The sequence below is a fragment of the Epinephelus fuscoguttatus genome, linkage group LG10 (assembly GCF_011397635.1).
Source record: "Epinephelus fuscoguttatus linkage group LG10, E.fuscoguttatus.final_Chr_v1".
Classification (NCBI taxonomy): domain Eukaryota; kingdom Metazoa; phylum Chordata; class Actinopteri; order Perciformes; family Serranidae; genus Epinephelus; species Epinephelus fuscoguttatus.
Window position 1 is genome coordinate 19,281,054 of NC_064761.1, and position 15,167 is coordinate 19,296,220.

Sequence of the window (15,167 nt, forward strand, 5' to 3'; positions counted from 1 at the left end):
GTGTTATCATTGAGGTAAGCCCTGCTGCAGCCCTGCTCCTCCTCTCTGCCATGCCACACCAATCAGGTGTGAGATGCTGAGCCACATCACTGTGCTGGATACAGCCTTCCTGATCACCCCCACCTCCTCCTCCTCCTCCTCCTCCTCCTCCTCCTCCTGTCTGTCTCTCTCTGCTTCTGTGAATTGGGTCTTTCATTCAGCATCGATTGCATAATAGCCATCTTTCATTTATCAGGCAATGCTATTGCTGGAGCGCTGGAGGCAGGCTGAGCTAAAAATAGACACAGAAGCAACCTTCCAGTGCTCTGTTGGTGCTCTGTTTTCTATTGTCATGACCAGGGAAGGAGGGGGGAGTTACAGCAGATAACAAAGGACCTAACTGGTAAAAAAATACACACGAATACCTTCAAATTACAACTCAAGTATCCACATACTGATACATTAAAATCTAACTTTAATCACAGAAAATTTGTGTCTTCTAATGCAGTAATGTGGAAGATATTTTGTGTTAGAGTTCAGAGAAGAAAAGAATAGTTGTGACCAAAAGGTCACTGGTTTCAGTTTTAAAAAGAGTGAAGTTTGAGCAAGGCACAGCCCTGCTGAAGAAATGTAAACCATGGTGAGGCTGAAAAAGATGCTTAGAACACTTTCCATGAAGAAAAGCGTTAATCTTTCACTATCGTATCACCCCCTATGTGTGCTCAGACAAAAACTTAAAGTCAAGATCTCTTCTGCCCCTCCTTGTTCATCTTCTGTGCTTCTTAGTAGTTACTTCACTAATTTGGTTCAAAGGAAATTTTGGGTTAAAGGGAATTTGTTGAGTGAATGTTTGTGATACTGAACCCTCTAATTCAGGCCCTGCAGACTGACCTCATCTTGACTAGAAGGATTTCAAAGGTATTAAATCAGGGCAGAGTCTAACTGCATCCAGCTGGCCAAAAAAAAGGCAGATTAATAGAAATACAATTTCATTTTGATCATACCAATGAAATCCAAATTTAAAAAAGGATGCTCGTAGACATTAAAGAACTTTGATCAGTCATAGGGGTGCCTTTCAGTGTGGTGGCTGCGATGGGGTGATAGCGGGAGTGGCGGGGGGGTTTATGGGTAAGCAGCTCTACTGACGTACCACGCATGAAGTCAGTGTTGACGTCATGTGGAGATAGCGGAGGAAAAGAGGTGTGTGAGTGTGTGTTTGCGAAAAGTGAGTAATCACAAGGTCACCTGTTTGAAACGATGCTCACAATCAGGGTGGAAAATTTGAATCTAACCTTTTTGTCCTTTTTACAGCATGTAGACATTGCTGTCTTCTTGCTGTTGAGGATTTTTCATACCGTCAGATTAATATTCATATCCTGTTTTTGTGTCCTTTTTTAATTTTAACTGCCTTATTTCTGCTGTCACTGACTTCATTGTGATAGTTTTGTCTCAACAAACATGCTGCTGCATTTCAGAAACATTTGATATTTGGACACACAGCCTTCTGTGCCTTTAGCTCCACTCACACTCACACTGCAGGGCTTTTATGATATGTGGTTTATCTTAGCCTTGTCTTATCTTTATCTTAGCTTTGCTTTTACTGTCTCCATGTGTATGTCTCCAGCAGCTACAGGAGCTGTTTTATATTAGTGTCAGATTGTTTGGGTGTCACAAGGTTTGGATGTAAAGCTGAGAAATGACCCCAGTCAATAGCCCTTTTTACACAGAGATCACGCCATAGGGCCATTAAGAAGTCCCGTCTTCATGCTGCCTTTGCACTTTGTCGCAGAACCAAACAACAGCAGCGTCAAGCCACTCTATTGTTTGATTTTAGACAGCATGCCAGCATTGCACAAGCAAAAGAAGCATGATGGGCGTGACATTTTAACACAACAGCCTCTGCCTCTAGTGTGATATATAGCATATACATTGGCAGCACATCCTAAACAATAACAATGGCAATAACAAGGCGATTAATAATCATTTATAGTCCTTGTTAAGTGGTGGCAGATCTCGTCCTCTGTTTGAAGGGTAAGGAGCTCCCTGATCTCATTGTATTCCCAATTTGTGGACATTTTCGGTTGCTGTTCTTCTTCTCTGAGTTAGCTGGTAACTGCTACAAGCTGCTTTGAAATCTCCTGACAGTTAGTCACACACACAACACGTCATCAAAATGTCAGACCCATCCTGTCCATATTCCTGTCCTGCCAATTGTCATTTTTACAAAGACGTAGATTTGGCACTGTTAATACCTCAGACAACTCTGCCATAGTACCTGTTATAAAGAATAGTGATAGCGAAATATTCTGTCGGCATCATGAGAATAAAAAGCAATGACTGTACAACTTACTTAGCGTGAAAGTCCATGGCATGGGCTGGCAGTCCAAAATGCATCCGAGGCATTCAGACTGTAGTTAAAAGCCCATGGATACGTATATAATACATAGATTAATGGCCCACACTAAGGATTGTCACGCTAAGAAAGACAGTCATTGCTTTTTACTCTTATGTGACTACTTGCCCTATCCTTGAAGAGCACCTGATTTTTCATGATCATGTACACCAAGGGTCTTGACCCAGTCCAGCACTTTCTATTTTATTCTTTCTCTCAGTATCCTTGTTTAAAAGAATACTTCTTCTACTAAATGACCATTTGCATATCAGTTACTCACCCTGTGTTCCGTTGAATTGATAAAGTTTGCTGTTGTTAAATGTGGTCCCCTTTGAATTTTCTTCATTTCTGGAGTCTTCGTTTATCGTTGAAGCATGCAAAAAAGAAACCAAACAAACAACAGTTGTGATTTTTTTTTTCACAAATTAGACGTAACATGGGGTGAGTAATTGATATACAAATGGTCATTTTGTGAGTGAAGTTGTGCTTTAAGTCACTGAGGTATGCAAATTAAGTTCAGTAGCATCAGCAGTAATAGTAGTGGTACGAGTGACAGTAATTGTAGTAGTAATTGTTGCATTAGTTGCATCAAAACAGTAGTGATATTTACAGGTAGCCTGATCCCAGACTACCCACAGTAATTGAATTAAAGGACTAATGAAGTGAAACAAAATAGCACTCCGGCTCAGTAGCAGGTGGAAACAATAGACACTGTAACAGTAGTATTTATGTATTTTGTCTCTTTCTCTCTCTCTGTAGTTTTGATGTGGAGAATGGCCTGTCGGTGGGACGCAGTCCACTGGACTCTCAGACTAGCCCGGGTTCTGGTCTGGTACTTCAGGCCAACTTCCCCCACAGTCAGCGCCGTGAGTCCTTCCTCTACCGCTCCGACTCAGACTTCGACCTTTCTCCTAAAACCATGTCCCGCAACTCGTCCACTGCCAGCGACCTGTGAGTATTTTAACTACTTCATGTTCAATTTGACAGTGTGGGGTCGCTGATTTGGAGGGAAATCTACTGGTTTGCTTTACAGCACAAAGAATAAATGACCGTTCTTCCAGGAGAAACAGCTACAAACTATCTTAAAACAATGTAAGGCTTGAAAGAGCCAATAGTTTGACAGTGTTTAAAGATGTGTTTATGTAAGGTTGTTTTTTTTTTATCTAGGTCCAGACTAGGTGCTGGATACCAAAAAACCACTTAATCTCCATGTTTCCCATGTCACTCAGTAGTAGTGTGCCTCCACATAAATTTTTGTGACAGTGGGATACATGAAGTAAATTCTGACACCCTCAATTGTAACTCTTTCATGTGGGAAAGAAATAGATTTTGTGTTTCTTGCCCTCATTTGATCCATACAGTATATAAAACATACATTAAATAGCATCAATTCACATGGAGTGAATCACTACTGTTACAGTAGAGTTATAAGGGAAACACTGGAATTTATTGTCTGTATTTACTCATGTCCAAAAAAGTGCATATTTGGCACCTGGCTTTAAAGAGGCTTTTGGTAGCAGAGCTCATGTTTGTCAGTGTGAACATCAGTCAAGTTCAGTTAGTACGTACAACTAACGTTGAAACTATAATCTTATCTGGGACCTAGTTTTTCATCCAGTTTCTACCTGTTTATACAGCTAAAGATTTTTCTGTACAGCTAGCAGTCTCTTTGAAGCCAGAGTGTAAATGGGGCCTCGACCACCAATAGCTGTCGCTCCTTTGTTTTGAAGGGAGGAGGGATTGAAGCATTGGGAAGTCAATTGGCTACCTCGGTGAGACAAAGTGTGAAGACTGCTGTGACTTTTCTGTCCATCTCTTCTGTTGTTATGATCCAAACCTATTACCCCCTCCACCTCCCCTCCTACCACCCGACTTATACGCCACCTTTCCCTGACCACGACCTGAAGAAAATGCCTTGGATGCTCAACTCGAATATGATCACCCCTGCAAAGTTTCTGAAACAGTCCCAGCAAGCATTTGACAGATGGTGATCTGGTATCACAAGTACAATCATTTGCTAATTTGATGAAAAGGCTGTCTGATATTTAGGCTTTGATTTTACAAAATTGTGAGAACCAATGTGCACAGGCTGTCATACAGTAGCTGAATTTATTCAGCGTCAAAATGTTTGCTGGACAGGCTGACTTTGAACCTGTACTTTTCACTGGCAGCATGGATTTACCCTCAAGTCTGAATGGTTGTGAGGTGCATGTTGAGACCTTTAAACTTCCAGAAACCTCCACCTCTTCAAAAGTTGTCCAAAGGTTGTTTACCCAGCACCCAGCTGATGCACGAACACTGCTCCTCACCTGCACATAATACCAGTTATACAAATATATATCTTGGAGGCTTAGAACAAAATTAAATCTGCATTAAGTGATTATAGATATTTGTAGAAACATGGGCCTGACACTGGGCTATTGAGTTGTTAGGATTAATGATTAATTATGTTAATGACTAATTAGCAAATATTTGCCGACATTAGCAACAGCATCCTAATAGAGACAAGTTTCTTATCAGCCAGTGACAGTAATTTTAATATTCACTAACCTTTGAGCTCTACCAACCAATTTACCAATCACTGTTTATTGGACCACATGTTGGACAGGTAGCAGCAGACACTCAGCTTCTGTGAGCTTGATTACTGGAAATATCAGTCAGTGATTCTATATGGCAAACCTAATAAGAACCTTGAGGCCAGAGACCCCAAAAAATGGGCTACAAATGTATCATTTCAGTCATTTATTCCTAAAAACATCACTTAATGCAGGTTTATTGTGACTGGTTAAGTTATACCTCAATGGGTAGATGCAGTAATGATAAATATTCCCTTGCCAGTAATGAGTGTTAGTCTTTGTCTTCCTCCTCTCTCACCTCATGTGTGTTGAAACTAAATTTGAAGCAGTGGTTCCTTGGCTCCGAGGGTTAACTGTAACCTGCATCTTTGCCTCTAAGAAATGTTTGTATAACTAGAAAAATCCCTTCTCCTTATGTCCAGTGTGATATTTCAGACCAACTATGGGAACTGTACCCCTCACTCCTCCTTTACAATCCCCACAGATGACAACAAACAAACACATTTGTTGTCATTGTTGGCGTGTTTGTGTTAAGAGTTTTTTTGTATCACACAGCTTTTTCATTGGATGTCTGTTTGTGTTTGTCTGTGGTTTTCGCAGGCATGGAGAAGACATGATAGTGACTCCGTTTGCACAGGTTAGTAGCTTTGCGTATAGTTGGTTTTGTGAAACGTGAATGTCCAAAAATGTACTGGCAAAAATATACAGAATCCCAATCCACTATTTCCCAGCATTGATTTGATGAGAGGTGCAAACTGACAATGTGTACAACAGGGGTCAAAAGTTTGGAATTATTTTATCTAAAACTTATGTAAAACTTATTATAATGTTGTTTAAACTTTCGGTGTCAGTGAAGCTTCAGTGGAGTCCTGACTGGGATGGTAGCTCATTGCTGCAATACACAGTAACCACATTAGCCAACTTCATTTATTCATTGGGTGGATTCATTAGTCCAGCTGATACAATCAGTGTCAGCACCTCCTGAATAAATGTGGGTAGTAAAAACATTATTTCAGCACCAGATGCTGTCCATAGTGTGCCTGTTAGGATTGACTGTATATGGTATTTATCTTTATTGCGATACCCTAGCTCATAAACTCATAAAGCAATCACACAATCACAAAAGTTTGAATGTGACAAAAAAAAAAGGGGGGGGGTGTCATGTAATGTTACTTGATGCTGGCTACTGTACTGTATTTGGTCTGTAGCGGTGGGTTTTTAGTATTGGCTTTTAGCATTGAGCATGATTGAGCACAAACATTCTGGTCCTTACTCACCGGTTTGAGGAATAAGAGATGGTTCATTTTTCACAGAAAACACCCACACACACACTTTGTATTGAACAGCTTGCTCTGAGTATGTGTGTGTTTATGTGCTTCAGCGTTCGCCCATTATTAACACAATCTGTGTATGTGTTATACTTCCAAACCAATGTCTAAAATTTTCTTTTGGTCCACCTGCAGTTGGATATTAAAGTGGAACTAGACTAGTGTTGTGCTTGAACTTATCCTTATGAAGTAAATATGTAATGCACAGTGTTATGGCTGTAGGATAATGGCACCAATGGCGTTTAAAAGTTGTGTTGAATAGTTGTCTGTTTCCACTTTAAACTAATTTACCGGACAAATTCTTACTAGTCATATAGTCAGAATTACTGTACAAAGTGATATTATTCTACATGTTTTCAGTGCTGCATTATGAGACAGTATCGAAGTACAATTTTAAAGCTTGAGCTCGAGCAAAGACCAATACATTTAGATACCACTGCCTCAAAAGCACCCGTACAGAAAAGCTTTTACCCACACTGATCGCATATTGCACTGCATATAAACAGTGTAAGCTGCTGGTTGCTATCCATGTTTGTTTTGGACCAAGGACACACAACATATTAGCGCTCTCACAGGATCTGCCGGCACGAGTACATCCAGTCATTTAGTCATTTGTGCTCCAAGTTGGTCAAAACAATCTTTATGTGTGGTTTGTCCATTCTTTGTAGGTTTCAGCTAGGCTTTAGGTTTGTCACAAATGTTACGCGAAGTGTGGACATGTGTTGGTTGTCTCCGTCCAGACCCATTCACACATCTCCAGTACTCAGACTTCTGTTTTTACCCTTTTAGGTTCTTGCTAGTCTACGAACAGTGAGAAGTAACTTTGCTGTTCTGACCCATCTGCAAGATCGTGTGACAAACAAGTAAGACCAAGAAAAACAGACTGGATGACTAACTGCTTGTTTTCTTCTTATTCTACTAACACCTCATCTGTTCCTTGTTCCAGGCGGCCGTCGAGCAGCAACCAGCCATCTATGTGTAAACCATGTCTCACAGGTTGGTGTTAATATCTCTGTATAGTGGGATGAACTGCAGACACTTTCATGTCATTGTGTTTCTATGAAAATTATGTACTATATTACTGAACATGACTTGTTAAAGAGTTTAACCTTTTAATGGATTTATGCTGTTGCTTTTGATAAATGTAAACACAAACATAAACACAGAACACCTCACAGCTCTGTTTTTAACCAAAACATGTGCATGTGGATGTTTTCATAGCAGTCTGACGTACAACGTGTTTGTGTGACCTCTGACCTTTCAGAGGAGCCCTACCAGAAGCTGGCGGTGGAGACACTGGAAGAGCTGGACTGGTGTCTGGACCAGCTGGAGACGCTGCAGACGAGACACTCAGTCAGCGAGATGGCATCCAATAAGGTGAGAGGACATGTCTCTCTCTCTCTCTTTCTCTCTCTCTCTCTCTCTAGATACTCTCAAAGAACGGATCAGTGAAGTTGTCTCAAAACATTTCATTACAGATCTTAGGAGGTGCATGTGGACAAATGTGGACAGTGTATTTCTGTTTAGGTGGTTGAAAGCTGATCATCCATCTTACGACATTTGGCTTGACAAACTATGTGACCTTTATCAGATGGTGCAAATCACATTTTCACTGAAGCTCCAAAAGCCCAAATTCATAGAGGTGGAGTCCTGTAATCATATTGTCCTAAATGGCTTTTACATCAGGGACCCAAGCTTGGATCTGAGTACACTTGACCCCAAAGCCCAGTTCATTTGAGTAGTGTGAACACTGTGTACGGTATGCAGGCATGGTTCATCCATCTGTCCACATGAAAAGGTGGTCCAGAGTACAGTTCATGTCTACTCCAGTACAGTATGCATTGTGTGTGAACAAGTACTAATAAAACACGGAAGTGGACTGCTGTTTTAAGTGTCTACAGAGAGTTTTTAATTGGTTATGGAACAGTCTCAAATTAACATTGATGCCTCTATATAAGACAGCAACACAGCCCACCGCAGTTAGACCTAGATCTGGCTTCGCTCCTACGCTCAGCCTGAGTCGAAACTCCGGCCAGGAGCAGAGTCTCACCTTGCTGCTCCACCAGTCCTTGATGATGATGGTGCCTGGGGCAGCAGTGTCCGCCTGCGCCGCTTTTTTCTACACTAGAGCAAAACAAAAATGTGTCGTAGATGGTGATGCGGGTGTACTCGGGTACAGAAAAACATTACAAATGTGAAAGCTGAGCAGAATGGGAGAGGAGAAGGGGGGCAATGGTACTCAGGCCTGGTACGAATCAATTGTAACCTATATGAAAACAACCTGAAACTATTTACATGCCATATATTCACTTATTCTCCAACAATTTACACTACCTCTCCCTTCCCTTAATCAAAGGTCTACATCCATAAATAACACATAAAGTTATCTATGTCAAGAAAAACTGACACAATAAACTGTGAAATTGTTTTGCACTGGCTGAAATTAAGATGAAAGTAAGTGCGTAAAAACTTGCATCAGCTGTAAACACAACAAACTTCTGTTTCAACGGCAGAGCTGTCCTCATTTGGGAGTCATTTCTACAAAAAAATCTATTTATTTTCAATCTTATTTTGTCTGAGCTGAGCCTCGAGATGTTTGCTTTCATCATGACAACAATAGCTTCTTTTTTAGCTTAAAAAAGAATCACAAGCAGGTCATATGCTTTGAGATCAGATTGTGTTGCTCCTGTCCATGTGTTCGGAGCAGTGCAAGTCCTCTTAGCTTTTTCCTGTTTATTCATGTTAGGAAACATCATGAGGGGAGAGGTTCAGATGTTATGACACATGCAGCTGCTCTGTGAACACGGCCAAAACCACTCGGGTTCATGAATGGTGTCTCTTTCCATTGAAAGAGTTAATCAGCTTCTCCTCACTTCCCTCCTTCCTACTTCTCTCCACCGTCTGGCTGCTACTCTCAGAACCCCCTCCATCACCCAGTCAGCCAATCAGATCCCTCTCCTTCACCCAGCCCTTAAAGCCAGACGAATCTGATTGGATTGAGACGGGGGACTAGTGCGCAGGGCGGGGGAGGGGGGTTCCTCACAGCCTCTCGCTCTCCCTCTCTCCCTTTTTATGTTTCTCATTGACAGTGTGTGACAGTAGTTGGATGAGCGACTGCAGTCCACACCCAGTCTCCCCCGATGGTAGACCACATCCCCAGTCTTCCCCACCTCTCCCCACCCCTCCCCTCCCCCTCCGACCCCTCCTCACCTCCAGGACCGCACATGGGACAGTGGGAACTTTAATTTACAAACAGACCTCTTTTCATGTTGGGGTCATCCGTGCTGAGCTTGGGGTAGAAACTGAGCGGGAAGCCCGTCACTAAGCAAGCAAACTTGTCTGCTTGTCGTTTTGGATTTCTAGCGACCTCTAACATCAACATGCGTGGGTTGACATGCCTGCGTCGGCTCTCTGCGTTTGTCTGTGCTGGAGACTCAGACAGGTGAGCGACGGGGAGCGCTGCCGGCTTGCCTTGTTTACACTGGGACATATTGATCGGCAGTGCAGGCTTTGCAGGGGGGCTGAATGCTGAGGGAGCGTGCCCGCTGGATCTGACTCAGGGCTAGATTCACAACAGGGCTGAATGTTGAGATTGTGTGTGTGTGTGTCTGTGCATGTATGTGTGTGAGTGAGTGCATGAGAAACTGAAATAGAGGGAAAAAGGAAATGCATGTAAGAAGGAGTAGCTGTCATGATTTTATAATGTAAACAGATTGTTAAGAGCTGTGACTTTGTTTACAGCAGCCGGAATATGTTATTTGTAAATGATGTGATGGCGTGTGTGTGTGTGTGTGTGTGTGTGTGTGTGTGTGTGTGTATATAAGAGTATATCCTGAGAAAAAGCATGAAAGAGATAGCAACTGTGTTGAGAAGCTACAGGAGAAGCAAATCAGATGATAAACAGAAATATCTTTGTTAAAGCTACAGGGTTATGTTTCGTGTCAGTATGTATGTTTTTGTTTGTGCCCATATGTGTGTCACATAGTAGCCACTGCAGCATCACTCTCTCACACAGATCCCCTCCCTCCTCGCTCAGCCACCACGTGCCAACGTTACATAATCAGTGTGGAAGCTACCGCTGCGATAAAACTCAGGGGGAACACTGAACAGTTCTGTTTTTAAAAAACTTTCACTGGTGCCACAGTGCAAATTTCTCCTGCGTGTCTGCAGACAGACAGCATAGTTAGAGATGTTGCAGCTTGTCTTCTTATATTGGTCTTGGTTTGTTGACACAAAATACCTCCACCATGGTCTTGTGTGTTCTGTTATATAGAGGTATCACAATTAAGTTTACTGTTATAATGATAAATGTTTAAACATGCATCTTATTAGTGCATGTATTTTACCACATGTATCTGCAGTCCTACACTGGCTTATCTCACTGTTTGTTTATGGTTTTGTTGTGTCTGTGCAGTTCAAAAGGATGCTGAACCGCGAGCTGACGCAGCTATCAGAGACCAGCCGCTCAGGGAATCAGGTGTCAGAGTTCATCGCCAACACCTTCCTAGGTGAGTTTTAACGCCAGACATGGAATGAATGGCAGGACGCTCACTCTGTAGAGAGGAAAGTGTTTTAGAGAGAAAGAACTTAATGGTCGTTTTTGGACGCTGTAGCTTGTAGTGCTGTTAAATTGTGTTGCCTTATACTGAGAGGTGTTTTTAATATTTATTCTACTCCCATACATATAAATGGAATGCACAAGAAAAGTATCCTGAAATATAATAAATTACATTTGGCACTATCACAGACATATCAGTGTCTGCGTCTGTGGTGCTACCTAGCTCCTCTAACAAGAAGTAGTTTGCATAATTGCCTCATCTGGCTTTATTGACTGTTCTGCTGTCAGTTTTATTATATGACCATTACACCGAACTGCTGCTCTGTTGGGGGGGGGGTCTTTAAAGAAAGAGGAATAGTTTACTTGTGTTTTATTGGAACAAAGGGTCAGAAAAGAGGGTCAGGAAAGAGGAGGAAAAAATGGTTTTAAGTAAACCAAGAAGAGGACAAGGATTTTTTTTAGTAGAGAAAAAATGAGGAGAGAACAATTTAAAAAAGGATAACATGGAAGAGGAAATTGAAAGACAGTAAAGGAAGAAGAGAAGTGGCTATTTAAGAATAAGTTAAATATATAAAATACAAGATTGCTTAAAAAAGAGAGAGAGAACAGGTTGTTTTTGAGGGAAAGAAGGTGAAAGAGGAGGATTTGTAAAGAGTCAAGGAGAGGGGAATATCAGCATTTTGAAGGCAAGAAAGGAGAAGGAGGGAGAAACTGATAATGTAAAGAGGATTTTTTTTTTTTAAATAAAGAGAGCATGATTTCAAAGCAGAGGAAGGAGGGGAGGAGTGTTGGTTAATAAGGAGGGATGAAGAAGGTGAGGATTTTTCCTTCCCTAAAAGAGAAGGAGGCGCGGCGACAGACAGCATTCCCGGACACATTGTGTGGCGTTGTCATAGCAACAGGGTGCAATATTATTAGACGGCGTGTTGCATCAATAGGAGGCTCAGTCTTCAGCAGCCGTGCCGGCAGGATGGAGGTCTCGCCAAACGAGGATGGAGCTGTCAGTCGGTTGCCGTTTTGACATGAGTACCTCGGCATCAAGCCCAGCTGCGTTTGGAAATGAACACCATGGTTTTGTGTGTGAGGAAGAGGAGGCACTGTGAGAGAGGTGAGAGAGGCCAGACAGCGCCTCGTGTGATGCTGCCACTCAGGTCGCTCTGCATCCTTATGGTGGCGTGTGCTTGTATCTGGGCTCACATCTGGATATTGTTCAAGCAGTCTAATAAAAAAGAAGGATGTGAAACACTGAGGATGATCTGTGGACGTGAGGTAACGCAGGCTGTCAGTGATGTCAAAATGGGATCATTTCCCCAGTTTGTACAAATACGGATGAGTCATTTTCAACACTATCATGTCAGCTGGGACATCACCTTCGTGTCAACAAGTCATATGGAGATTTTGTTGATTCTGTCAGTGGAAACCTTGTTTTGATGATATCCGTGTTTTTGCTTAAAGGACTACAAGCTCCACTGTGGGTTAGAAAAATAAATCTCCAACCTGTCGATGCGATGAAGCCTTCTCTAACCCACATTCGGAAAAACACGAGAAGCGCTTTGTCATCAAGCTCAGGACAATGCTGAGCTCCTGAGAAGCTGACCAGTTTTACCCATCATCCTTAGCTTTCTACTACAGGCATTCTGCAACTACTGCCATGTAGCCCTCTTCATGTACACCTTGTTTTGCTCTGAGAAAATACCTAGCTGTATATTGCAGGTGTACTGAATCATACCTGTATACATTCCTGTTTGTGTTGACCTTCCAACCGTGGTCTGTATACAGTAAATACAGCATACGTGAATAACATATTGCTGAGATTTAAATCTAAATTTAATTCTATTTTCAAGTTACAATTAGATTTTACATACCGCATGTACTGCCTTAAAACTGTCTTTAATTGTTTAAAAGAATTTGTGTTTTATACTGAATATGATGTACATGAGCAATGCAAAGTGTATTTATTCACAAGTTAGTTAACACAGATTTTAGCTGTGTTATGCTGAAAAGAAGCACACTTTCCCAAATTAGACACATTGTTGTGTTGATTAAGCATTCATTCATTCATTCATTCATTCATTTTCCGTAACCTTGAGGGTCGTGGTGGGACATGGAGCCTATCCCAGCTGACATTGGGTGAGCGGCAGGGTACACCCTGGACAGGTCACCAGACTATCACAGGGCTGACACATAGAGACAGACAACCATTCGTGCTCACATTCACACCTACGAGCAATTTAGAGTCACCAATTAACCTGCATGTCTTTGGACTGTGGGAGGAAGCTAGAGCTGACACAAGGAGAGCATGCATGATATAGCAAAAATGACGTATCTACGTGTCTATTTGTGTAATATTTAGGTGAAGATCTGTATGTGACACATCCTTTACTTGTGAACACATCTCCTTTTAGCCTGCCCGTCTTACCTCAGCTGAAAACATGTACAGTACAACTATAACACTTACAATTGTACAACTAGTAGTTTTAGTTGAGGCTGTTGTGGTGTTAGCAGCTGCAGTATTAGTGAAGTATCAGTAGCGGCAGGTGCAGTATTGGTAGTAGAATTTGTATTAACTGATGCACCCACTATAATAATTGTAGTTTTAGTGGTTCTCACACCAGCAAGGGTAACTGTGCGTGATTAATTAAATGCTGACAGTATAATCAGAGATCAAACGGTTACTGGTTTCACAATAAACCCCAGTAAAATTCCCCATGGTTAGTATTACTGTTGCATAGTTTTAATTATCTTTAAACCGTGTTTGATTGCTGAGCTTTGAAAAACTCTCAGTAAATACACTGCAGCATCAATCAAAGTTAGCAACAGAATCCCAGACGCAGGCGGGCAAGGCGTAGCACGCAACATTTTTTTTTTTTGCGTCACTCACTAGAAACATGGCGGCCACCAGTAACAGCACAACCGCAGCTTTTTCAGCTTTGCTGTTAACAGAGTGGGCAAACCCAGTAATGCCACTGGTGCCTGGTTCTCATCTCCAGTGACACAGACACTCAAGCAAGCATTTCAGAAAAAGACTGCTTGTGCATTAGTACAGGTTAAAACTGAAATGATTTAGTGTGTGTATCAGTACATGTTTGAACATGTTCAACACATTTTAACAATACTGCAATTGTACTGATAACCGTGATCATTTTCTCTTATCGTGATATGAAATGTTTAAACCGTTTCATGACGAATATAACATTTGTATCAGCAGTATTAATGATAGTATAAGTGGTTATTGTAGTTGAGTAGTTGATGGAAGCAGGATTGTAGTAGTGGACCAGCAGCAGCAGAGGTAGAGACCATAGTTGGTAGAAGCACTAATAGTAACAGTACTGCTAATATCATAAACATTAAAAAAAATAAATAAATCAGACATCGTGCGTTCTACTACTGCTAATTGCACATTTTGCAACACAACCCCACTGATACAGAAGAAGTCAAAATCAGCTACAGTCAAAGTTCAGACAAAGACATTCAAGTGTTCTTTGACAAGAAGCGTAACTTTTAAAATCTTGGTCCACTGAAGCTGAAGAACGGTTTCATTCACCAAAATCTCTCCTGCAGGAAGTGAACGCCAAACAGACTGACATATTTAGTGGCATTTTTAGTGGATATATAATAACATAAAAAGATACATGGGATGCTGAGGACAGAGACGAATGCTTCAAGGTGTGTGTGTGTGTGTGTGTGTGTGTTTGGGAGACAGAGAGAGGGAGAGAGAGAAGGTGGACTATTTCACACAATGTCTCCCTAAGTTATTAATAACTGCTGCTTTGTCACTTTTTGTCCCGTCTGCCCGAGATATTTACATGAATGATCAATCACTAATTATAAGATGGCATGGCCCCCATTAACATAACTGATGTGAATTGAAATGTTAGTGTTCTGTATATTTAAAAAAAAAACCATAATGCTTTTTGTAAAATAATGAAAATAATTATTTAAAAAATGTATAAATTTTAACAATATTATTGTAATTTAAATCCTATGAAATATTATACAACTGTAGAATTGGTGAAAACACAGTAATCAATTATTGCACAAACACGTCAGCAAAATGTGTGTAAGATTGCTCTTGTGTGTGCGTAAATTCTGTTCTTACCTAAAAACAAATCCCAAATAAAAAAAACATTGGTGACTGTCGGAATCCTCGTGAAAACTGTGTAAATGGGTTTTAAGAAGAAATGTGTTATTGAAACAGTTGGTGAATGAGGCCCATTGAGGTGAGGCATTGTCTCGGTCAGCTGTTAGAGAAGGAAAACAATGACACTATGAATGTGACTAATGGCTAATAAACACACTTCATGATTTATGTTAGCTCGTGCAGGGTTACAGTA

General features: G+C 41.2%; 1 protein-coding gene across 6 annotated transcripts in view; it reads left to right on the plus strand.

Moving 5' to 3' along the window:
• Nucleotides 1-15,167, plus strand: part of LOC125895463 (cAMP-specific 3',5'-cyclic phosphodiesterase 4D-like) — a 130,957-nt gene that overhangs the window by 102,323 nt on the left and 13,467 nt on the right. For 4 of the 6 annotated variants that reach the window (XM_049587318.1, XM_049587317.1, XM_049587322.1 and 1 more), the window contains 7 exons: nucleotides 3,131-3,322; nucleotides 4,102-4,143; nucleotides 5,548-5,584; nucleotides 7,065-7,138; nucleotides 7,222-7,271; nucleotides 7,540-7,652; nucleotides 10,690-10,783. In XM_049587318.1, coding sequence (XP_049443275.1) covers nucleotides 3,131-3,322; nucleotides 4,102-4,143; nucleotides 5,548-5,584; nucleotides 7,065-7,138; nucleotides 7,222-7,271; nucleotides 7,540-7,652; nucleotides 10,690-10,783 — 602 coding nt within the window. The remainder of the gene's footprint in view (nucleotides 1-3,130; nucleotides 3,323-4,101; nucleotides 4,144-5,547; nucleotides 5,585-7,064; nucleotides 7,139-7,221; nucleotides 7,272-7,539; nucleotides 7,653-10,689; nucleotides 10,784-15,167) is intronic. The other 2 variants (XM_049587320.1, XM_049587319.1) reach the window with 1 other exon arrangement.